The 26,070-nt window shown below is 36.7% G+C and overlaps 1 protein-coding gene across 5 annotated transcripts in view; it reads left to right on the top strand.

The window, feature by feature from the left end:
* The window catches only part of ESYT2 (extended synaptotagmin 2), a 66,601-nt gene extending 40,926 nt beyond the window's left edge, over positions 1-25,675 (top strand). The window contains exons 8-24 of one of the 5 annotated variants that reach the window (XM_052693442.1): positions 4,616-4,736; positions 5,321-5,497; positions 5,851-5,933; positions 7,287-7,335; positions 7,984-8,073; positions 8,612-8,707; positions 10,764-10,865; positions 13,766-13,828; positions 15,766-15,840; positions 17,629-17,715; positions 18,403-18,552; positions 18,829-19,217; positions 19,502-19,600; positions 20,301-20,432; positions 21,297-21,402; positions 22,438-22,487; positions 22,579-25,675. In XM_052693442.1, the coding sequence (XP_052549402.1) occupies positions 4,616-4,736; positions 5,321-5,497; positions 5,851-5,933; positions 7,287-7,335; positions 7,984-8,073; positions 8,612-8,707; positions 10,764-10,865; positions 13,766-13,828; positions 15,766-15,840; positions 17,629-17,715; positions 18,403-18,552; positions 18,829-19,217; positions 19,502-19,600; positions 20,301-20,432; positions 21,297-21,402; positions 22,438-22,487; positions 22,579-22,594 (1,885 nt within the window). In that variant the 3' untranslated portion in view covers positions 22,595-25,675. The remainder of the gene's footprint in view (positions 1-4,615; positions 4,737-5,320; positions 5,498-5,850; positions 5,934-7,286; positions 7,336-7,983; positions 8,074-8,611; positions 8,708-10,763; positions 10,866-13,765; positions 13,829-15,765; positions 15,841-17,628; positions 17,716-18,402; positions 18,553-18,828; positions 19,218-19,501; positions 19,601-20,300; positions 20,433-21,296; positions 21,403-22,437; positions 22,488-22,578) is intronic. The other 4 variants (XM_052693441.1, XM_052693444.1, XM_052693443.1 and 1 more) reach the window with 4 other exon arrangements.
* The last annotated feature ends 395 nt before the right edge of the window (positions 25,676-26,070 follow it).

Here is a 26,070-nt window from a genome sequence, read left to right as displayed (position 1 = left end):
GGTAGTGATTATATGTGTAACTACATCAAAAGTATAACTAATTACATCTTGCTAAAATAATATAAACTTTCTAATCTAAAAATAATAAACTTTCTAATTTTTTTGAGTGCTTCCTTTTAGAGCTTTCAGTTTATAATGTGAAGATTAGATGGAGTAGCAAAAACATTAACCATGTGTTGGAGAAAACACATGGCTTATTTAGAGCTCTTAGGAATAGTAAATGATAAAAACACAAAGGAAAAAGCAGAAGTATGGAAGGAAAATAAATTGTTTTGTATCACTGCCGTTCTGAAAAGATTAAATCCATGAAGACATTAGTACTTATCAAAATTATAATAGTTACCCAGGGGCTTTTTAGTATTGAGACAGTGGCTAAGAGGATAATAAGTGGATCTGATACACAGGTTTTGTGACTAGCTCTTTTATTTGAACCCTCACACTCAAGGCTGAGCTGATTCCAGATTTATTTTTCTTATCTAAAACCAAGAGTTTGAATTTAGATATTAAATTAATCCTTCAGTGCTCAGTTGCACGCCTGAAACGATTTCTGCTTTGCTTAGACATGAAGCCATTGCATGGAATCCCAGTTAAACATCTTGAAATTAGAAGTTGCATTAATTAGGCTAATGGTTGCAGGAATTGCTCATGTTTTAAGCCTGTTTAAGACAGCCTCCAAGGAAAAAGGTTCTCTTGATGAGTGAGAAAATATCTTCCAAGATACAGGTCCTGAGTAATGATTTGCTCTTCTGAGATAAGACTAATCTACATTTAGTACTTCAACTTATGAGTCTCCTGAGGTACATATCATGCTACTTATTTGCCTGACAGGAAATGTGAAAACCTGAAATGTAAATGAAGTCTCATTAAGTATCTCAAGTTTATGGTCTCCAGAGCAACGAGGCTTGGTGTATAATAGTGCTGGCTAGATGTGGTATGGTTTCTATAGTAACTGTATCTGAGATGACTCATGCTCTGCCTCTCCTGTAGATTTCTTCAGTGCTGTATTTGCTTTTCTTATCTGTATAGATGGATTGTATGTTTTAGTTTGACAGCCTGGCATATTGCTATTGTTACAAACAGCAATGAACAAGAGATTGCTGCTGCCACAGACAAATTTTTCATCCCATGGCTGTTGGGTGCACGTTACTTATTTGTATTCTGCAGATGTCTTAATACTACTAAGTGAATTTCTGCATTTGCTACTGGAAGTTGGTGTCAGCTGTTAACAACTTCCATTATTCTTTCTATGTGACTCCACAAGGGAAAGGACACACAAGTAATTCATATTCTATCATTAATATTGCTCACAGAAGAGTGGAATTAAAATCTCAGTATGAGGGAGGTAGCGTGACTGCTCAAGTGCTGTCAGAAGGGGATGTGGGTCACAGGAAAATGAAGTCTGTTGTGGTTGGTTGAGATGCAGTAAAAATACTTTGTGCAATCAGAGAGGTGCTATATCTACAGTATGATAGAAGATGATTGAGGAAAAAAATTCATAGCTGCTTGTTCTCTTAATGAAAATTAGGGAAAGCTAAATAGAGTGCAGTTATGTTTTGTTAACTGCTGGTTATTTTTCTGCAATGAAACTGAGCTTTTGAAGACATTTTTTGTAATAAACTGTGCAAAGCACTTCCCATTTCTCTCATTTTCATGAGCTAAAAAAATAATTGTACCAAGGGTCAGTGACCAAAACACTTTAAGACTGCATTATCAACAGTTTTCTCATTGCTGTAAGTATTTAAATGTGTTCTATTGTGGCTATAGCTTGATCAGTGATTTGCCTCTGTTCTCCATAGGTTAAACTTTCAAGTAATGAAATTTAAAAAAAAAAAAAAAAAAAAAAAAAAGAAGTTATATTTACTTTGTATTCATATAAATAGTTTTCATCTGGGAGCATCCATGCTGGAAGGTGTCACATTGTTTAAGCTCACGGGATCTCCATGCTTTTAAAGACTGAGTATCTACTACCTGATATGAATCCAGTTTCTCTTTCTAAAATTCAACGAAATTCCATGAATGCCAGTTCATTTTTCACGTTCATTTCTGTGATCTTTTAGCAAAATGCAAGTGGTGACATTCGTAAGTTGAAAACTTGATATTTAGCAAAACAGAGCTGAGAAAGTTTGAAAAGCACCCATGTGTTACTGTGATAACTGAAGAGAGCTACCTAATTGAAAAACGTGATTATCTTGTGGTAGTGGTTATTTTAAGAATTACTGAAACTATAAATATGTATGGTTTAACATTCCTGTAGATGGAAGATCTTCATAAATGTGACTGTATTCCCTCATTAAAAGGTTAGCCAAACGAGATAATACCTCTTCCAAAAGACCTTGGTACTGGCAGTTGTATCAGTAGCATAGGTTTGCTGTATTTTTTTTTTCCAATGTCAGCAGTAATATCACATTTAGAGGGCAGCAGCATGCTTTCTTCCAGACTGGAAGTAATAAACATAGCAAATGTACTACAGTTTAGCACATAGAGCTCAGCTGGTAAGTATTTGAGGTTAACTGGTAATACTCCACCCATTACAGTTCAGTCTGTAATCACAGGTTCCTCTTGTTGTCTCACCATTTTACATTTATTTTATTGGAACCTAGGAACCTCTCATTACTGGTTAAAATTAGGATGTTGGGGGAGGTGCTTTACAGAGAGTGGTGAGGTGCTGGCACAGCTGCCCAGAGAGGTTGTGGATGCTCCATCCCTGGAATGAGCAAGACCAGGTTGGATGGGGCCCTGGGCAGCCTGGTCTAGTGCCAGGTCTGGAGGTTGGTGGCCCTGCCTGTGGCAGAGGACTGGGACTTGATCATCCTTGGGGTCCCTTCCAACTCAAGCAGTTCCATGATTCCATGAAAATTGCTCCAAATGTACATTTCATCATTACATAGAAATTTCACCTAGCACATCTCAACTCCTTTATTTAGCTGGCAGCCGATCACTGGCTGAGATAAATTCTCACTTAGGAGTTTGAAGAGTTGCATTCATATCTAAGTCTCAGTAAAGTATTTCAGTGAAAGAGATTCATGCAGGTGGGTCCTTTGCTTGTTCACCCTTCTGAACTAGAGACCAGGTTGCTGTATACAAGTGCAGCTTGGCAGGTTTTTAATCCTTACTTGTCCCAACACCTCATAGTGGGTGCATTTGTGGTGAAAGAGGGCAGCCAAAGGATGCAGGCTGTTCAGGTTGTTAATCTCTATCATGGAAGATCACTATGGATTTGAAATGGGCAGACTGTATTTAATGTGTTAATTCTGTTACATATCTCTACCATAATATGTTTATTGCTCATGAGTAAATTTTCTTCCCAAATGGAAAATGTAATATATATTACATTTATAACATAAATTTATAATACATGTTGTATAAATATGCTAGCTGCTGAGTCAGCACCACTCCCAACTGCGGATTCAGCATTAGAAAAAAAAGATTACATGCAAGTATTTAATGTGAAGAATGCATGTGATAATCAAACATATTGCCTGCATCATAATTTCATAAAGATTGTAAAAGGAGAATCTTACAGATTAAGTGTGTGTAGCTGCAGAAATCATGCGTCCCCAGAGCAGCTCTCCCAGCTTCAGTGTGGCTGCAGATCACAATACCTCCTCAATACCTTTTGTTATTGTTTTGTCTGGGCATCCCTCTAAAGCATCTGGCCCTCCACAAGTTCCTGGTATGCAGTGCCGATCCCATTCTGCCTCCTGGCAGTTTTGGCAGTACACTGAGCCACTGGTGTTTGCTGTGTAGTTCAGACCCAAACTGGGTGCACTCTTAGCTTAGGAAGCCTTTTCTAATTGGGGATCTGAGTTTTTAAATGATTCATTACCGCTGTGTTTGTGCTGCCACTCCCTTTTTTACAGCACAAAACCTGTTCTGCCTCCCTAGGCTATGTTTTATTTGTCCACAAAGCATGCTTGCTTTGTGTTGCTGTTCAAATGACAGCCCTAGCTCCAGAGAACAACTTGTTTTGTAACAATACAACAGCGGGTAGCCAAACTTTCAGGGACAGTTATTACCAAAATGTGAAAGTAGATTAACAGTTAACATCTGCTTGGTTCTGTGCAACCCTGACAAGAAGACTTATGCAATAGCCCTTCACTCTGGGTGCTTTGGAAGGGGGATGGGACCTTCGGAGAACTGTATGTTCGTGTCTTCGGTTTCTGCTATTCCGTATCGGCTGCCTCCACCTGGTGGCTGTTTTGGGAGGAATCCTTCAGTTAAAAAAATAAAAATGTTTAAAGGTCAGATTTGACTTCTGCCCCCAAAAGGGACAAATATTTGTCCATGTAGGTAATTGCTAATCAGCAAAAGAGATAAAAGGTAGCTGATAAAAGTTGCTGTGCTATGAGGACATAGGAGTTTGTTTTCTATTCTGCCCTGATTTCCTTCAAGTGCTGGTTATCTGTTCTAAAAGTGACAAAACCCACTCTTAGCTTCTAGATGTGACTGAAAAAAAAACACCATTAGTACTTAGGCTTATTTCAGTATGTTTTTGAAGTTTATAAAAAAAGAAAAGGGTTTTGGATGTGATTGTCTGCTAAGTTTTATGCTTGAGCTGCATTAGTGTGACATGTTTAATTCTCATGAAGTAACTGAGGATTATTTTCTCTAACAGTGGCTTATCAGACACGATAATATTGGATATAATATCCAACTACCTGGTCCTTCCAAACAGAATTACAGTCCCCCTTGTCAGCGAAGTGCAGATTGCTCAGCTGCGGTTTCCTATACCAAAGGTAAACATGTTTCTGTTAGTAGTAATAATTAAGCATTTATTTTCTTCTGCAGTAGTAATTGTCTGAGCTATTTGCATCTGTAGGAATTTCAAAATATAGCTATTGTGATTATACAAGTTACCTCGACTCTCATTATTTAAATGGCACCATTTATGAACTTTTTAGGGAGTTTGATAATAAAAACCAGAAAGGATTTTTTTGTTTTGCTCTATCTTTTACATATTACCTGTAAAGCATAGTTCTAGTTCAACTGTATAGATTAAAAATGAAGTAGTGTATGTTTTTTATTATCACTGCATAGCGAAGTGCTTTTAACTTGGAAGCTTTTCCTACTTATTGCACTCCTACCCAATGGCATGGCAGTTTTTGATACAGCAGACAAATTTCTGATTGCTAATGACAGTTTTTTTTTTCAGGAATTTGCATCCTAGGTCTGCTGTGGTATTTCCCTGTCCACAAAATGTCTGAACTATGTTTTATTTTAAGGAAATTGCTATGGAAATTATAAAAATTTACACTGCTTAAATTGTAATCGTACAGAGAGTTTCTGATTATCACGTAAACGGAGCTTTTCATTTTTTCAGGGTGTTGTAAGGATACATTTTATTGAAGCTCAGGACTTGGAGGGTAAAGATACCTACCTAAAAGGGATTGTCAAAGGCAAGTCAGATCCTTATGGAATCATTCGTGTGGGCAACCAGATTTTCCAAAGCAAGGTCATCAAAGAAAATCTCAATCCAAAATGGAATGAAGTTTATGAGGTATAACAATAAAAATGTTTTGTTGTGCATTCTGTAAAGTTGTCTTCTGTAATTTCTAAATAAAATACTCTGTGTATTTCCTTGAGGAACTTCTAAAAGCCCATTTTACAACAAAGCAGAAATTCTCAACTGTTATATATACTTTTTATCCAGACTTAACATCCGTAACTTTGAAAAAGCATTTTGTCTTTTAATGCCATCATTAACAGATTACTTCTGAAAGGTTCTTGTGCTTGCTCACCTCATAGAGTCGTGTTTTAAAGCATACTACATCAGAGGTTTTATTGTTGATGTGCCATTTGAAAAAAACAGTCAGTTTTACCATTAACATTGCTGTCTTAATGTACTTCCAGGCCTTAGTGTATGAACATCCAGGACAGGAGCTAGAGATTGAGCTCTTTGATGAAGATCCAGACAAAGATGACTTCCTTGGAAGGTAAATGCTGTGAAGAATATGTATGTAGGTGTTGGAGAAAAATTAAATGTTTGGTTTTCCTCTTTTTGTGTTTTATTGCACTTGAATTTCTGTTACATTATTGCATTTATAAGTTACTTACCTTTTTCAAATTTTGGTATTAAGTAGTTTGCTAATTATTCGGACTCTCTGTATATATTAAAACCGGAATATTTGGAGACATGCATATTAAAATACTGTGCTTGTGTGTACAGATACACAGATGTATGTTTTTATATTTATTGAAAAAAAAAATAAGGTAAGTTTATCAATACTAAAAACAAAAAAGTGGTTTGGGTTTTTTTTTTGTTGTTTTTTTTTTTGAGGAGTTGTAGCCTACCTGTTTTAATGTTCTTAAGCTAGCATTAAGTCATTAAGTACTAATTATTTCTTCAGGAAAAGTTAGCATATCTTTATGCATCTTTCTCATCTGCATAGTTTTTAAATGGCTAGCTCAGAGTTTATTTTTCCTCTAAGAACTGATTTTAGCAGGTTGGATAAAGAAAAAATATTGCTCTAGTGCTTTTGCAAACATTACGCACTCTTAGATTCCATAGGCGTACCTTTAGTGTTTACCCATAAACATTTCAGGGTTTTAGTCTGCTTCTTTCTCCAGTAATTTGTCACCTTTATTTCTTACAGAGTTTTGGAGCTTCCAATTGTTGCTTTCCATACAGAGTAGAACTCCCTTATCTTTCCAGCTCCTTCTCTCTTAACAGGAGCAACAGTACCTACTTCTCTTCTCATTTAAATAAAGAAGTAGGTAGTACAAAGGCTTCTTTTCTTTGCACTTCCCTAATCTTACACTGAAGTGGTGGGGGGTTGAAAGTGGCAACTCGGTCATGATGTCTGTATCGGTATGAGTAAAATAAAAAGCCAGCACACATTTGTCTGCACTGTTTACTGTTGGCAGATTCCCTGGTACACTCTCGGCTTGTGCAAACTAGTATTCTTCCAAACAGTACTAAGGCATGAATTTGGTCATGTGTCCAGGGGGTATTTCCAGTTGGTAGGTTGGTTGTGGTCACTGTTTGGAGAGTTTTGTCATATGTATGTGAGCCATACTTTGCTAGTTTCTCCCTTAGCTACAGAATGGGCTCTAGTATAGACATATTTTCTATCATTCTGCATTCCTTCTGGCTCAGCCATTTTATTCCCTACTTCTTTTTCTTTCTTTCTTTCTTAGGGGCTAAAAGAATAATATTGTTCTGCTCACTTGCTCTCTCTGGAAGCCTGGATTTCCAACAAGAACAGGGTTGGGGTTTGAGCTCTGTATTTTCTTGGTGCTTGGTCTATGGTCTAATACACCATATTTGTGTTGTTTTTTTTTTCTAGTTTGATGATAGATTTAATTGAGGTTGAAAAGGAGCGACTTTTAGATGAGGTAAGTGTTGGTTAAGTTCCTTTTTTTTTAAACAATAGAAAAAAAGGAAAAACAAAGAAAAAACCAAAGCCAAAACAGAACATATGTTGTATATTTAGTTCTTGTATTTTTTTTTTTTCTGTAGTTGTGTGCTTGAATAACCTTAATGCTAGAGAAATAGCTTCCATGACAAGCAGTGCAGTAGTTTAAAGATAGCTGATAGCTGAGAATGATGGCATTCTTCTTACTCTTCTTCTGTCTTTGGAGTTTAAGATTACCAATATATGAATGCAGGAAACAGTGACGTAAGTGTTTAGTGAGGACACTTTCTTGGAATAACCACTGGATTAACTACTTTTAGACTTAAACTAATTAAACTAATTTAGAAGAAGATGGAGTTTTTATCCTACATGCAAGAGCAGTTTTACAGTAATGTTACTCAGGGTTTGTGTTTGCAGACCAGATTTAAAGAACTCAAAGAATTCTTTTGATATTTTAATAAATGGTTTAACAAATTAGGTCTTTTGAGGTATTTTTGGGTTTTGCAGATTTCAGCTCTAGTGATTTTTGCAGTGTGCCTTAGCATTTCCTAAACTTCCTGCAGAGCCAGCTGCAGTTATGTATTTGTTTGGTGTCCGGTTATTTCACGTTACTTTGCTTAACTTTCAGTGGTTTACTTTGGATGAGGTGTCCAAAGGAAAACTGCATTTAAAACTGGAATGGCTCACATTGATGCCAACAGCAGAAAACCTAGACAAGGTATTTAAGGAACACATTACTTTTCTTCTAGATTTTTTCCTTTTCTTTTTTTTTTGGTTTGTGTTTGTTTTAAATATGTAAGTCATTTATTCTCTAGTTGTAGTAAATGTGGATAAATCTCTAAGTTTAGTTCAGGCTGTCTTTCTTCAGAAATCTCAAATGAGTCCTACCTGTCTGTACTTTTGTGGCATGGGATTTTAAAATGCATTTTCACTTTTTTTTTTTCTTTTTTCTTAATCTTATGATTTCAAAAAATCATCAGCTAACATTTCATTGCGATAACATTTCATTGGAGATAAAGCTGACAATGACATGTAATCTTTCCAATGTGAAAAAAGATACTTAAGAAGTGAGGTGGAGTTGATGGAAATACCTGTATCTATATGAAGTCCTAAAAAGGTGTTGTGTATTTTATAGTGTGCATTTGTGAATGTTTGGGTTTGGGGAGTTGTTTTTAAAATACTTTTCAGGAGTGGGACAGAAATAATATTGTTATTATTTGATTTACAGGAAAGCTCACAGTATGTTTTTGATTTAGGTATTAACAAGCATTAGAGCTGATAAAGACCAAGCCAATGATGGACTGTCTTCTGCATTGCTTATTCTCTACCTGGACTCAGCAAGAAACCTGCCCGTAAGTTATGTTCTTGTGGATACCTTCCATCATAGGTATCTCTTGCTTATTTTCCAGCATGTCTTGCTTGGTAGTATGGCACACTGCTTCACTAACACACATTAAGCCATGTGTTCTACACTTCCTCTCTTCTCAAAACGTGTAATGTAAGGTCCATATTTCTAGTCGTATGGTCATGTATACGTGTATTTAAAAGACATGACTCTTCAATAGGTGTGATTGTTTCTTTAAAGAATGCTCCTTTCCTGGACTTGAAAGGCTGCATGTTTTTATTATGCAGTGTTGTCCATAAATAGTATGGGATCAGCATGGGGAATTTTAAGAACTAACTGGGAAAAGGCCTACTCCCTTGAATTCAGGTAAACTTGCTTCCTTTGGTTTAGGCAATTTGTGGTAGATTTCAAGGAAATAAAGTCCTTCAGCATAAAATATCAGCTGTGTTGTTGATATTGCAGTCGCAGGATGTTTGTATGAGATGTCTGTCAGGTTGCCGTTTGGAATGATGTCTATTTGCTTGTGTTAATAGCTTTTCCAGCAAATACTTAGAGGTTTTGTCATAAATTTTAGGTTTTTTTCCTTCTTATTTTAAATATTCTGCAGCATTGTCTCCCTTCATCAGAAGGGATTTGGTTTGATTGCAAGCCTTAAGTTAGCCTATTATGTGAGACAGTGTTTTCATGTCAGTGTCTTAATCAGTACTTTTGATTAGTAGATCCCTGAGCTGTAGAGCACAGAAAGAGGAAGTTCCTCACACACAGCTGAGTAGTGAGGTAATTTGGGAACACGATCTCAAATTTCTTACTGCTGTCTGATGTTCTGCTTACAGTGTAAGACTGCCTGGGTGGGGCTGGGAACAAGGATGGTCATAATGTGAGACCTGTTTATCCCTTTCATTTTCTTGCTCTGCCAGGCCATAGAAGTAGTTGTTATGGAAAAATCAGTATTTAATTGCAAGTTATTCTCTGTCCAGTTATGTGTTACGAAGAATACAAAGGAAAGTAGCAACAAAAGTTAAAAATTACATTTACAGCAGTAATGAATACAACATTGTGTTAAATTCACATTGTACAAGAAACAGATACAAAGGCTTTTTGATTGAGGAGTTGGGGATAAAAATACCATGGGATGACTTCATCATGTGACAGAACTGGAATGTTTTCCATAGATTCTTTAACAGCAATAATTAGATCCTGCCAGAGAGTTCCATAATAAAATGCAGCAAATAGTGAAGACAGCCTTCTAATGTCCATTAGTTTGTGATATGGAGCAACAGTTATGAGACTAAACATGGAAGTCTGCTAGTTTCTCATGTTGTATTTGTTGATTGGGTTAATGTAGTAAATTTTTAATATATACTTTTATATGTTTATGTACTATTATGTAATATATATACTATATAATAGTAAAACTAATTGCTCGTCAGCATTGCGTATATTTATGAGGAACAAAAGTTAAAAGACAGTGAATTCTCGCTTAAAATTATGCTCTTTATTAATAGCTTTGAGGACTTTTGTCCATGAGTTCTTTGCTAAAATTGAAATATTTTTTGAATGAATAAGAACTTTTTATTATCTTCAATATTGTTAAGTTATTGCTGATCACAGGTGCATTTTAGATTTGGTATTGGCCTTATTTTCTTTGATTTACAGTGGATCATTATCATAAGTTTCTCTTTTGCGTCTTCATTTCCATCATCACAAGTTGTGAATTTGTGAGCTCTAGGATGATTTATCAGAAATATGTTTTATGTGAAAGAGAAATGCCTTAGAAGTGTGGTTTCTAAATTGTCTTAGTTGGGTCTGCCACGTAAATCTGAGCTACCAAGAGTAAATCAATAAAGTGCTATTAAGTAATAAAAACTTTTCACCTTAGTGTGCTTCAGAAAGTTGTTTAACAGATGAGACTATTTGTAATGACAAATATTTTTGTATCTGCTGTTTTCTCTGGAATCCTTTGACTGTTTTCTTTAACTTTCTTGTGTAGTAAAGCTGCTTAAGCATTCATTCTGCCACAATCCCATCACTCTGCTTTCTCCTTCCATTTCCATCTTCCTAAGAGTATCTACGAGGGAAACTTTGGGTGTGGATACTTAAAAGAGAGGAGAGCATCGGGACTAGTCTTTTGTGAAAACACTACCTCACTCTATAGAGCACTATTTGTGAGTTCTCTGGTATTATTTGTATTGTACCTTTTATCTGCCAGAGTGTGGATTAGTGCTACTAAAGCCACTCACTCTAGTGGAATGAGAGCATGCAATTTGTTTTGCTGCATGGTTTCAACAAGTGTGCATTGTTTTTTGTGCTATTTTTCTTGCATTTTAAAGGCTATTTAAATTTCATTGGTCAGCATACCATTGGGTAAGTAACTAACTTTTTTTCTGATAAAAACCCAATATAAATTTTGCTACAAAAGCTTTTCCATTTAACTGAAATCTGTGATTCAGTTTGAGAAATAAAATGCATACTATCCTAGCACACTGGGTGCTGGTCACGTGTTGGTTTTTACTGTAGAAAAACAAAACAGTACTAAATACTACAACCAACATCCCTACCATTTTGTTAAACTGTGATGCACTCAATGTTTGCAAGAACTTGTAACCTCTCCACACAGGTTCGAGTGTTCCTGAAAAACTTTAAAATGGCTGCGACTCTTTGTGCATCACCAGACTCTGAAATTCCCTTGTAAATTCTGTTTCACTCCATATTGCTCCTTGTTTTGCAAATTCCCAAGCTCCTTTTTATTTCATTTTCCCCCCCCCCAAGTTAGTCTGTAGTTTGTTAAATCCAAGCTAAGGAGAACCACAAGTTAGTATTTTTTCCTTGAATTCAGCATTAAAAGATGATTGCAAATCAATGAGCCTGTGAACGCTTAGATCTGTAAACACAACCATTGCGTCCCCTGGAGGAATGAGTGTTTGTTGAGAATAAGAACTCTTTTGCCAGAAAGTTGTAGGTAGGGCAGATTTACTTTGTAGCCTGCTACTTTTGTTTCGTATCAGTGATTTAAATACACTCTTCTTTCTTCAAAAAAACCAACAAAACAAAATCCTTTTTTCGGTCCTTTCAATTAGTTTCTTTATAGAAGTCCATCTGAAAGTATCAAAACCTTTGCATCCATTACCAAAGTGTGTTAAAATTTAACATATAAGATTTATTTATTACCAATTTATTACCATATATATATTTGTGGGGAAATACACATCGCATATAGGTGTTGTAAGGCTTCAAACAATGTACTGCATGCTTCAGTTGACAGCCAATAAGCGGTTGCTGCTGTAATTATAAAAAGTACAGATAGATCATAAGAAAATAATAATCAAAATTTCTGATAAAAGCGAAGTCCTGGTGTTTTTGTCAATCCGAGGGTCATTGTATTACAGTGTGTCAGGTGGACAGAATGGCACCTGTTCACATGCAAGACAAAGCTTTCCAAATCCCCAAAGCTCTCTTGGAGTCAGCATAGAAGTGTTTTAAGATAGCCAGGTCTGAGTTTCCTCCAGCAGCGCTGTTACGGTGCTTCTGCAGTGCATGGCTGCCAGACTGGCAGCAAGCAGGGGACTGGATTATTGACTGCAGGGCAGGAGGGAGGAGAGGACAGTCTAGGCTGGGGATAACAGCTTCAGCACAGTCTTAGAACCACACCTTGTTTTCAAGGGCTTCTTCAAGTGTGAGGTCTTACGCAAGCATTCGCACCTCTAAGTCCAGGTGTAAAATTGACCTGTCTGAGTTATTTTTTGTGGGTGTGTATGTTCTTAGTGGCCACTAAAAAGGTTTGCTTTATATGGAGGAGAGGAAAATCCAAAGTCCTGAGTGCTCTAATTCTTTCTAGATGCTTTTATTGATTGCTGGGAGCCTAGATTGAAAACTCCTAATTCAGATATTTACACGTCTAAACCTGAGTTATCTGAAGATAAGGAATTTGAGTAGTGTTCTTACTATAATTTCTGAAAATGCATAATGCTATTGTTATGATATCATTAGTTCATGATTATATTTGTTGTATGTGTAACATAAATTATCCATATTTTAAATCAGCTCTTACAGATCAGTGATTATCTTTTGGTCATCAGCTGAGATTTAGAAACTTCTAAAACACCATTTGAACCCCAGGCAAGAATTAGTGAGTTAACAGAAGTAAGAAGCTGTACTCCAAAGCATATCAAATTAGCATCTGGCTTAGAAATAAAACAGCTTGTTAGTTGCCACGTAATGTGTGGGTTTGTTAGGATCTACTGCAGATGTCATTGGCCATTACAGAATGCCAGCCTAATGATTTATTCCATCGTTGCAGTTATTGGTGTAGTTTTTGGATTACCATCCCCTTTCCATGTAATTGTAGAGACAGAACCACAGCAAAACGATTTTGTCACCAAAGACAAGTCCTTTATTGGCTTTCTTTACTGAATGCTCCCATTTCTTCTCATAGTCTCCTCCCTCCAAGCCTTTCAGCCCTCTTCCTCGTGGACCTGTAGCTTGTTCCCTTTTCAACTGAAGTCTGGCTTAAACATATTTGCCCCAGCTAATATCCCTCTTGGCCTGTCCTTGCTGTGATTCCAGAGGAACTGAGACATGCTCAACAGCCACAAATCATTGGCTGCCTACCTTTATAATTGTTCAGGGCTTTTAAAATCCTTTGAAACAATAATATAATATATACTAAAAAACAAACAAACAAACAAACAAAACAAAACAAAACCACCAAACCACTATTTCATGAACTTTCTTTATTATTTTTAGAAGACTTGGTAAGGGAAATAGAAGTGGAAAGTGCCTATCTTAGTTTTAAAGCACAGTGCAAACATCCAGAGAGGACAGAAAGCAAAAGTTTTGCCAGATTTTATTTATTTATTTATTTACTTGGGTGATTCCTTCAGTGTTTTATTAGAAATATTGTTGTGGTCTTTTTTTGGAGTTTTTTTTTCTTTTCTTTTTTTTTTTTTTTTTTTTTTATTTTTTTTTGCTTTGTCCTGTGTTGTCATGTAATAATTAACCTAATGAAATTGCTTCTTTGCATGACTTTATTAACCCTTCCTGTGTTCATTCTCTCTTGACTTAAAAGCATAATCCATTAGAATTTAATCCTGATGGCTTGAAGAAGTCTGCTGTTCAGAAAGCCCTAAAGGTAAAATTAACATAGTTGTCCATTTAAGGTCGCAGTAGTAATTGGAAATGCACAAACACCTGCAACGTTTCTCTTCCAACAGTGGATGGAATTTCTTTAGAACAATTCAGTTTTATTTTCAGTTTCAAGAAGAGGCTAAGAGTCTGGTGAAGTACTGTGGTCTGGGGGAATTTGAATTTTGCATCAGTGAGTATAGGCTGCTCTTGGAGATCAATATAAAGTATTCCTGAGAACTGGTATGAATTAATATTTAAAGATCCAAGCTGACATGAAAGCTAAGACATCTTTTATATACTGAACAGTGCTTCACTGATCAATTTTGAGTGACTAACCAGTATCTTAATGTGGTTTTGAAATTCTTCTGTTAGATGTTTTCAGAAGGTTTTACATCATTTATATGAATGCTGAATATATTCAACCCAGCCATGTGATATGGAAGACATGGTGTTGAGAAGCAGAGTTGGAAGGCGTAAGCCAAGTTCTTAGCTGAAGAACTTGGACTATAGGCAAGCTCAGATAGTCTGAATATCCTGTCAGCAGCAAATCTGTCAGTGGCAGATGTTAGTGGTACATCGTGTGTGTGTGTATATATACTACCTATTTAGCATGAATTTAAAATGTTGCTTATTCTGATACATAAATAGAAATGGTCTTTTTGCAAACTTGCGTAGTTTCTTGATTTTATGAAGAAAGGAAACTTTAGGCACCTTTTTGTGGAACAAATTTCTCTTACTATTTTTAACACCACCAGTTAGAGTGTAATCCAGCTTTCTCTGTATTCTATAAACCTTTGTGTTCCATTGCCTCTGCTTAGAGCCACACTGTTTTGATTAGAAATCACAAAAAGAGATGCAGCATTCATCCAAGAAAGGAGTAATTTCCTACCAGCTTTTTTTTCTAAAGGGAAGCATTGTTATAACCAGTGTGTAACGTTAAAATCTAGTACTAGTGAAAGTATGATGATGTCAAAGATGTAAATTCAGACCCAAAAATATCTCAAATACTCTCATTCTTAAATTTTAAATTATTTGAATTGGTTGTGACCTTACATGCATTAAGCAGATCTTAACTAACTTGCTGTTTACAGTGCCTATGAACAATTTCCTACAGAGTAGAGCTCAAATCATTAACCATGCATACTATATTTTCTAGGCTTTTAAAACTTCATTAACACCTACTTGAGATGGTTAACTTTCATGTCTAACTTTCTTTGTCATGTAAATTAAGTTGTTTTTTTTTCTTAAATATGTATTTCAGAATGTATCTTTGTGTATATGATTTGATTCTAAACCCGTGTTTATTTTCACAGTTTGATGTAATGCTATACAGATGGTGAGCAAGGCTCAGATATGGCAGATGATTGATTCTCTGATAAAGAGAATTGGGTAAACTGTAGAAATATACCTTAGGTACATTATAGTGCATCTTCTTTCCCCCCAAACTGAAAAGGGGAGAAAATCAATGTTCTGATATTACATCCATTTTAATTATTCTACTGCAGTATAACATAAAGTGATTTCCCAAGTTTGTGTTTTCTCCATATCTCCCATCTGCATGAAATTCTCGTTTTGCAATGTTAACTATGCTCCATGGATTCTGGGAGTTGTTTTAATGCTCATTAAAAGATAGCAGTTTGCATTTTATCAGTTTCATCCAAAGAAAACAGAAAGGAGTTTAAAACTCCTGTTTAATTCTAGTGGTATATTTTAGCTTACTTGGAATAGTTTGACACCTTTGTGTTAATGTGTTTTCAACTTAATAACAAGACTGCTATTCCAGCCTGTTGAATAAAATTGTGCAATGTTGAGAATAGTAGATACACATACAATAGAATGCAAATGATTTGTACTTCTGAGATGAAAACATGTAAGTTTCAGAGGAGGTAATTAGGAGGGGAGTTTATTCTGAGGACAAAGTTTTTGCTTTTTCTTTACCAGTCAGGAAAGAAACTAAACAGCAATCCCAACCCGCTTGTTTTGCTGTCAGTTGGACATAAGGCACAGGAAAGTAAGGTAAGTTGTTGCTCTCTATGTCTGGTTCTGTCTGTAGGCATTTGGTGGCTGTGTTCACTTGTGTTGGCTGTGAAGTGGATGTGTGCATTCACTGCACTAAAATGTGTAATCAGAACTGAAACTGCCACCAGGAAGCCAAGAATTGGATAGGTACTTAATTCAAGCTGTCCTTGAGGAGAGGCCAGATTTGTAACTATTTTAGTAGTATTAATTACTATTTAGTAGTAGTAACTACTGCCCATTTGCAGTAGGTTGTGATCTGCAACTGGGATTTCTACCATAGTGGTTGTGTAAGTAACACTGCACACAAAGAGCAGGCTTCAAAAACACTGATCAAGATAAAATGTGTAGAATCACAGAGTTACAGAAATATCCAGTTCGGAAGGAATTTCTGAAGATCATCAGGATCAATTTTATGAAATCGGTGGTTCTGTGTGGATGAGAAGCCAGCAATGAGCACTTACAGCCTGGAAGGCCAACTGTATCTGGGGCTGCATCAAAAGAGGGGTGGCCAGCAGGGAAATGGAGGGGATTGTTCCTCTTTGCTGTGCCCTCATGAAGCCCCATCAGGAGTACTGTGTCCAGCCTGGGAACCGCAGCACACAAGAGATGTTGGAGCAGGTCCAGAGGAGGGCCACAAAGATGATCAGAGGGCTGGAGCACCTCTCCTAGGAGGAAAGATTGCACTTCTGTTTGGCGAAGACAATGGAGGCCTCATTGCAGCTTTCCAATACTGGAGGGAAGCTTATAATCAGGAGGAAGACTGACTTTTTACACAGCCTTGACAATGATAGGACAAGGGGAATGGCTTTAAAGGAGGGGAGATTAAAATAAGATATTAGGAGGAGAAATTTGTACTCAGATCCAGTGGTAAGGCACTGGAACAGACATGCAAGAAATGCTGTGGTTGCCCAGTCGCTGGAGTTATCCAAGACCAGGTTGGATGGGGCGCTGGACAGCCTGATCTGGTGGCTGGCAACTCTGCTTTGTGCAAGAGAGTTGAAACTGAACTGGCTTTAAGGTACTTTCCAACACAAGGCATTCTATGATGCAATTTAAGAAGGACCTTAGATGAGCCTAAGTATTATGTAGCTGTCTTGAATATTTCCAGAAAATGACGTTCTACTTCTATGAGCAACCTATTCCAGTGTTCAGTTGTTCTCATGGTAAATAATTTTTTTAATATATGTAGACAAAAATTCACCTTAAGAACTTGGTGGTTGTTGTCTCTTCTGCTGTCACTGTGTACCCTTGTGAAAGAGTATCCCCAACTGGTCAATAGCTGTCTTTCACATAATGGAATATTGCGATCCCATCGCCCTTGCACATCTTTGTCTCTAAAAGAAACCCAATTCCTTCAAACCTCTTTCATGTTTCAAGTTCTCCAACTCACTGATCATCTTCATGGTCTTCCAGTAGACCCTCAACAGCTGCTCTAGTGCCTCTTAAGTGGACAGTGGGACCAAAACTGGTCACAGATTTGGACTGGATATAAGAAAAAAGTTATTCATAATAAGGGTGGTGAAGCACTGGCACAGATTGCCCAGAGGGGTGGTGGATGCCCCATCCCTGGAGACACTCAAGGTCAGACTGGACAGGGCTCCTGATGGAGCTGTAGGTGTCCCTGTTCCTTGGAGGGAAGTTGGACAGGATGACCTTTGAAGGTCCCTTTGTGTATTTTGCAAAGATAAATTAAAAAAAAAAACACGTACTCTTGACACTAGCTTAATTAGACTTTTTTTTTTTAATAATTTGTCTGCTTCCTATTATTTTTTTCTCTAATTTTAGATTCGATACAAGACCAATGAACCAGTATGGGAGGAAAACTTCACTTTCTTTGTACACAATCCCAAAAGACAGGATCTTGAAGTTGAGGTACGCTTTAGATATCTTTCTTTTCTAAGGCATTTCAGTAGCAATATTCAGGTGTTACTGCTGTTATGACATGAATGTCATATTGTGAACACCATTAATTTTATACTTGAAGAATAGGCAATGAAACGTTTGTTTGCATTTACTGCTAAAAGTAAAAAAGATTATAACCAGTCCCTCAGAAGAACATAACAGTTGATAGTTGTCATATTTTGAAAGTACAAACAAAAGTAAATTTTGCTGTCTGTTTTGAATCTTAACAGTCTTCTCAATTACAAGCAGAAGTGCTGTTATGTATGGTTGATTTATTTCTTTTCTTATACTGAGGAAGTCTTCGCTTTATCCAAAAGTCCCTTTTGCTGTCAACGTGCCATTTGCATCTTTCCTCTAACAATTCTGGGAATTCATTTTGCACAGATCATTTGGACACCACAGATCAGGGATCAATTAGATGTAGATCTGATGGTTTATCTTCTGTCTTGCTTTTGCTGTGGAAGATGAAAGTGTAATAGGTGTGGAGCATATTTGCTATTGTCTTCTTCAGTGTAAATTTATGATCAGGAAAACTTGGCTGAAGAACTGTGTTCTGCATGCGTTACTGCTTTTGTTTTTAAATAAAACTATTGTTTCCTTTCTCTGAATATTTCCAATTACATGGTGCCATGTTACTGAGCTTCTGTACTCCTTCAGGTGAGGGATGAACAGCACCAATGTTCTCTAGGGAACTTCAAACTGCCTCTAAGCCAGTTGCTGGAGAGTGAAGATTTGACGATGCATCAGCGGTTCCAGTTGAGCAACTCTGGTCCAAACAGCACTATAAACATGAAGATTGCACTCAGGGTACTCTTAAAATTTTTCAAACTTCTGTAAATTTTTAAAAATTTCAAAATTTTTAAATATTTAAGCGTGTTTACAACTAATATGACTTCTGGTATTCTAGCCTTATGAGGTAGATAGTAGATTGTGTCACAATGTCTATTGCAGTGTTAGTGGTAGCATTTTTTGTCGTGGTTTACTATCTTAAGTGAACACCTTGTCAGTAGTACTCTTGAAGAAACAAACATGTTCCTCTTTTTTGTAGTATTTTAACATTGTACATCTTTTTACTATATCTAGGTCCTTTCTCTTGAAAAGCAAGCAAGATCTCCAGATCATCAACACTCAGCACAAGTAAAAAGGCCGTCTGTTTCCAAAGATGCAAGAAAATCATCTTTTAAGCCTCAGGTTCCTGTCTCACCACCGCTCGACTCAAGCAAACATGCTCCAGCTTCCCCAGCGACAGACGGTGATAAAAAGGCTGATGTGGCTGAAAAGAGCCATCCTCCTAATGCCAGCCCACAGTGGCCAACAGATCTCAGCCGAAGTTCCTCCAGTCTTCATGCCTCTAACTTCAATTATTCTCCCAGCCATCTCTCAGTCAAAGAACCAACTCCTAGCATAGCCTCAGACATATCTCTGCCCATTGCCACACAGGAGCTCCGGCAAAGACTACGGCAACTTGAGAAGTATGATATTAATTAGTTGTTCTTGCATCTAAGTTGCTTTTTCTCTTTTCCTGTAGTTAACAGGAATTCAAGCTCGTTCTTTTGATGAATGGAGCTGTTGGACAAAGTCCTAAACTACAAGCATAATGATACACTCACATGCTAACTTTTGTGCGCTCTCTTCTTTCACACTGATAAAGCAGAAATTGAAATGGATAAATATTCCTCATTATGTACTTCAGTTGGATCTTACTGTAAACGTGCTTTTTTAGAACTGAACTTTTGTTCTGCTTTTTCCCCCACAGTGGAACAACTCTGGGGCAGTCTCCATTAGGACAGGTACAGCTAACAATTCGTCATAGTTCACAAAGAAACAAATTGATCGTGGTGGTGCATTCCTGCAGGTGAGCATCAGAGACCAAACTTTATTTCTGTGCATGTTTCTTTGTAAACATTAGCACAGCTTGACTAACTCTCTGAAGTTGATTGTGTGGACCGTCTTTGTTGCTTTCAAAATTACATGCTGGCTGTAATTGTGAATATACTAAGTCATACAGAGAGCAGTAAAAACTTTGTTGAAGACTTTGCTGTGTTTTTTTAATTTGCCTGCATCTGATTGTAGTTTCAGATGGTGTGTAAATTTCTATTGGTAGTATCTAGAAGCTGTATGAAGAGCCTCGAGTTTTTCATAGAATAACAAAAATCACGTGATTTTTGGAAAGCCATCCCTACACACTGAATTGTAATTTAAGAAACACTGTATTCTCAGCTCTGCTCTCTGCCTGCAGTTTTTCTGATTTTGTACAAGTTACTGCTTGGTATTTTTCAGGTGTTTTTTTTTTCACTGTTCTACATATCAGGTTGTAACCATCCTGCCCATACTATGTGCAGGATGTTCCACAACTGTTTTATGTGCTTTATTTCTAGAGATTTTTTTTTCCAGCAAATTTGGACTTGATGCATGAGAAACACCAAAAATATATATGTGGTGATGAAAAGAAGGTTAAGTAAAAAGTGCCAAACGAAGAGACAGTGATGTAGATATATTTAGCGGTGTTTCATTTATTTTCTAAAGCATTTTTCCTTGTTTTTCACTTGTCACAGAAATCTAATTGCATTTTCAGAAGAAGGATCTGATCCATATGTTCGAATGTATTTATTGCCTGATAAGAGAAGATCGGGAAGAAGAAAAACACATGTATCAAAGAAGACATTAAACCCAGTGTTTGATCAAATGTATGTTCTAAATTGTGTGTGGTAGTTTCAGATCATCTAATCATAAAGCTCACAAACCAAGACTTTTCTACTTACCTAAATGTGTGCTGTTGGAACTCCCAGTTGTCACCAGCAGATTTGGTCATACCTCGTTCTTCAGTTGTAACAGCTCTTCCCATCCTCCCATTCCCTGTTCTGCCTGTAGCCCTGCTCACTCTGTTACCAGCCCTTTCTCTCTTCTGCCTTATCCCATGTCTGTTACACGCTGTTTGTGCTGGTAGCTAAGAAGCAGTGTGCTCTAGTTGGGCAGATGGTCAGCTGGAGGCTCTGGCAGGTGTAGCTGGTAGTGCAATTCACTCTTATTTATTCCAGGTTACTTTTACTGTGCCCTTTGAGGTAAAGGATATTGGAAAACCATAAAGCTGTTTTAAGAGCTGTAGTGACAAACAGATGTTGATTGTGGTACAGTCAAGTACTAATTCTTCATAAGTTTCATTGCCTCTTAAAAGTTAGTAGGTTTCTTTAGTGTGAAAACAAGCTCTAGAGGAATGAGAATCAAGACCAATTAGTTTTTGTTCTCTTTTCCGGTGCTGAGCTGTCAAGATATCAGGATGCCTTTGCTTTCTTTACTTGTTTTTACTGCTGGACAGAAGTCTCTGATATCTGATGTTGATGCTGAGTATTGATAATGATCATAGTATAGAGGAAAGTATTTTGGCAGAACTTTGGGATTTTTAAAATCTCGTTTATCTCCAAGCTTTTTTCCTTTTTCTGTAGTTTGCCAAAGGAGATGATTTGATTTTCATCTGAATTGTTGTTTAGCTTTAGGATCTGAATTTGCACTTAAGCTATGAAATTCTCTCTAAAACATCACTTGCCTGTCAGATTTGATTTCAGTGTTTCCCTGCCTGAAGTACAGAGAAGAACACTCGATGTAGCAGTGAAGAACAGCGGTGGTTTCTTGTCCAAAGACAAAGGGCTTCTTGGCAAAGTAAGTTAAAAATAAATTCCTTTCATACGGTATGTTGTTGTATAGAGACTAAAATCCTCTTGTGATATGAGTTTGTTAGTGTTGACTGACTGACTCGATTCAGGTAGTAAGCTTTTAAAAATGGCTTAGATTCTGTCAGACTTCAAGAAGGGAAGGAATAAATTGCAGAGGATGAGAGGACAGATATCAGACAGTGGGGTGGTCATCTTTTAAAGAATGGTAAGTTTTGAGGCTGGCAGTAACAAAAAAAAAACCCTGCATGTCTGATGTAGTAATTATAGAACCAGAGAAAGGAAATAACCAGTAGAAAACGAGGGATATCTCAGAAAATGGTCTGATAAAATTGGTAGTCTTGAACAGGTGGCTCTGACATGTTATTTGCAGTAGCGGTGAGAGGATAGCTTTTGCTTTATATCAAACAAGAAAGACAAGCAAGATTACACGTTGTCTAGAAGCACACAACACATTTAGCTTTAGTAATTAATACTCTAGATTGTGAAATCCATGAAAAAGAACTGCTACTGGAGAATTTCCCAATACCAAAACCAGCTGTTGTGTTTTTGCCTTGCATTCTGTAGGCTCTCATTAAATCACTCTCTTTCCTACACATTTGATTTGGGCATCCAAAAAGAAATAGGAAGTTCTTACAGCCATGCAGATTGCTGTAATCAAGTTTTGTGAAGAGGATAAGATAGATCAGAACTGTGGTCAGTTTGTGGTGAGTGGTATCCTTAAATTTTTCATTGTACAAGGAAGACTGTTGGCATAAATACATCATCTGATTGCTGTATGCCTGGTTCAGAAGTTTTTACTTAAGGGTGCAGATTTTTAGGTCAAAGCCAGCAATTTCAGACCTCGCTACAAGGCTACAGTTGATAGGTAGATCTTTGATGGAAGGTATGTAAGTAGTAAAATATGTTGTTTGTTAATGGCATTACTTGTACTGCACTATTGAGGATTTTCAAATTTAGTCTTTAAAGAACTAAACAGAATGAAAGACAGAATGCATATAAGCGTGAATTTAACTTTCCATAGGTACTGATACCTCTGGCATCTGAAGAACTTGCTAAAGGCTGGACCCAGTGGTAAGTGTAGCATTTCCTTTATTAATAATATTACCTACCAGTAACTGGTGTGTTAACAATAGTGTTAATAACATACTTTTTTTTTTTAAAGTTTGCCTTTTTTTTAATTTAAGGTATGATTTAACAGAAGATGGTACAAGACCACATGGCGCGAGCTAGGCCCATGGATGCTGGCAATTCCCCACACCTCCTTTTGCCAACCTTTATATATTTTTAAAGCATTGTTCTCACAGATGTACCAATATTATTTTTATAGCTTTACCAATTTAGTTGTTAGACACATCCCCAATAATTTTATAACGCTCGGCCATTTTATGTAGACATATCCTTTCTCACTGTTAAACTTTGTATTTTAATTTGCTCCACAATTTTACGTGTTACTGTCATGTGCAATAATACAGTAATGTAACCTTTTGTGTTTAAATTGGTCTTTATGGCAGTTATACCAATTAGAAAGTGAAAAGATGTTCTGCTGTTTTCCTGCCTTGTTTTATATCTCACCAAGATATACTGTACTATGTAAATATATACTATTTTTTTATAATTCTTTCATGCTGGTTTGAATTGAGAAGAAAATCGGATAAAGGATATAGATATTTTCTTGTAAATGCATGTTAATTTCTTCAAATGAATCTCTTTTGTCTTTGCAGCACAATGGTCTTAATGTTTATCATTTTGTGATAGTCTTCAAAAACAAAGTGCAGAAGAATGTTTTTACTTTATCATGCTTCTGGCCCGGCGTGGCAAACTTAAAATGTACAAAACATTAACATTTTAATATTTATATATAAATGTATTATTCAAAAATCATTCTATAGAATATTATAAACAAAAAGGAAAATTCTATAAATATTGTATAAAAAGAGGTCCATGAATCAGTTTATAAATTTGAGCTTTCATGTAATGGAGTAAACATTACAAACTGTGGAGTTTTATTATACAGGTTCATTGGGTTTTGTTATTTATTCCTGCACTCTACAGTACCAGACACTCTGCAGACATGAGAACAGGGCTTTCTCTGTATTACAAACAGAATCTCTAGCTGTTCAGAACTGTCCTTGCTGCCTTGTTTCTCTGATAAGGTATACAAATCAGCTTGCATTGTAAGTTCATATAGTGGGCATATGTACAAAACATGTTATTTTTATTATACAGTGCTGTGCTAAGTAGTTATTATGCTGTACCTTCTCTAATACTACAGTGGAACACCAGTATGTAAGGAAGTGTGAAACTGAATTGAAACTGTCTTTACAGTTGCCTCACTGCTACTTACTGTGCTTGGTGCATGGAGTGGTCCACACAGCTTTCTTGAGAAATCATGGCATGGTGCTGAAGCATTGCCACAGTCTGTGCAAGAGCAGCAGTGGCACGGTTAGCACAACCTGATGAAAGTAGACATTGGGAGTTGAAGGAAGAGCATCAGCCTCAGGAGCTGAGCTCACTACTTTAGTTTTATGAATTAAGGGGAACTTTTTTGTAACCAGAACTAGTTTTCTTGACTGTTATATTAAAAAAAAAAAAAGTGCATTATGAATCCAAGAGAACAGTTTGGCTCTTTCAGAGCCAGCAGCTTCCTTCTTGGATGAGTATGCAAGTAGACAGACAAAGTATGTTGTTTAGTTTAAGATTCTAGAGTGATCTCTCAGCCAAGAAAGAATTTTAAAGCAGAATAATAAACTCCTGAAATTAGCTTTATTGTAAAAGTACTGACAGAACCTTAATTCTAGACGTAGAATATGCCTACATGACTAGATGTACCAAAGTGCCTACCATAGATGTAGCTTTTTGTCATTTTCCAGTTTAAGAATTTGACTCATTTCAGTTTGTCTGAATTTGGTTTGGTAGAACATTTGTCAGATGACATACATACATCTCTATACAGTGATGGCCTTTGTATTGTCACAGTTCAAATAAGACAATTTTAGTAAACAAGCCTGATTGTAAGAAAACATTTCTTTTTGAAGGCTTCACTCTATATCACAATGTATGAGTGTCTCTATATGTGTATACACTCATCTGTTCATATTAGATTCTCTTTGCTAGTTCTCCATTAAAATGTTGGGAATGGAAAGACAGAGAATGATTGTTAATGCAGTTGAAATGCAGAGAAGTGAAAGCTGCTGTAACTAAGAGATGCACATGCAGTCGTTCAGCACAGCTGTCTTTGCCTTGGTTCAGCCAGAGGTGGATGGACTTTGGTTCTGCATCTTGGCCAACGACTCACCGGTTTCATCCCTAGCCTACAAATAAGTCATTAGACTGATTTGGTGTTTCAAGGTATAAGTGAGCTGTGAGGACAGATGTTAGATGTTTCTGCACTTAAACAAAAAAGAGTGTGTATTTTGTCTTCTGAAGTCTCCAGAGGAAAAGATGCAGTGTCTGGGTAAATGCAAGGTGATATCACAGAGTGAAGACGTGGATAAATTATGTAGAATAGGTTTTCAAAATATCTCGGGACCCCATGTTAGGAATAGGATCTCAAGAGAAGTGCAGTTCCTAATTAAGAATCTTAAATGGATAGATTTTTTTTTTTTTTTTTTTTTTTTTTTTTTTTGTAATTCAACAACAGTATTTTCAGTTGACAGTAATCATTTGTGGATGATCTTTATTTAGAAGAGTTTTCCCCTGTGAATTTGGATCAGAACGTAACTGGCTGTTCTAGATAATGGAATCAAACCTCTGTATCATAGTTACAAAGTTCTAAGTGTTCTGTCTGTGTGGAAGAAGAAAGGACAAGCACTTTTCCTCTGGACGGATATTGCACCTCATTATCAAGTCAATGTGTTTAGTATCAACTGATCTCTGTTCACGTAGTTCTTGTTTATTCTGTGCCTTAAAATATGAACGTATGAAGAAGTTTAAGAAGTGGCTAAAACTGAGCTTTGTTACCTGTATGTACCAACATGTTCTCTACTGCTGAAACTGTTTTTAGAATAACTGCTTCACTGATGAGAAAACCAGCTCTCTTTTACCACGGTGGCATAACCCAAACTCAAATCAGCATGCATATCACATGAGTTTGGAATAAAAGAATTTTAATTTTGTCTTGAATTCTTTATCAGAGCTGCAGCTAATGGTGAGAGTTGAATGAGAACAAAGGGTAATCAATTTTGTACAGATTGCCTTTTTTGCTCATGTAATTCTACATTATGATGCATGTATTTATTCAATAAATGGTTCATATGGAAGTCAGTGTGTTGCTTCCCTCTACACACATGCGCACTCATTTATTTTCATAATCCTGTCCTATTTGCAATATTACAAGAGCTTCTTATGCTCTTAAATATAGTTATATATACCAACCACTCTAATCCAGGTAGCCTTGCTCTGGGGGCAGATTGTTGAATTTTACATTAGGGAAAATGAGCTGAGAAGTGCAGAATCATAGAACCATAAAATGGTTTGGGTTGGAATGGACCAGCCCAGTGCGGTGGGCTGGGTTGCTGCTCCCCCAGTCTGCCTGCCCAGAGCCTTGAACACGGCCAGGGATGGGGCATCCACAGCTTGTCTGGGCAGTCTGTTCCAGTGCCTCACAGCACGCTGAGGAAAGAATTTTAACTGGTAACACCTATGCTAAATCTCC

The sequence above is a fragment of the Tympanuchus pallidicinctus genome, unplaced genomic scaffold (assembly GCF_026119805.1).
Source record: "Tympanuchus pallidicinctus isolate F22 unplaced genomic scaffold, pur_lepc_1.0 scaffold3, whole genome shotgun sequence".
In the NCBI taxonomy this organism is placed as follows: Eukaryota; Metazoa; Chordata; class Aves; order Galliformes; family Phasianidae; genus Tympanuchus; species Tympanuchus pallidicinctus.
Note: the sequence above shows the minus strand (reverse complement) of the source record. Positions and strands in the feature narration are given on the sequence as shown.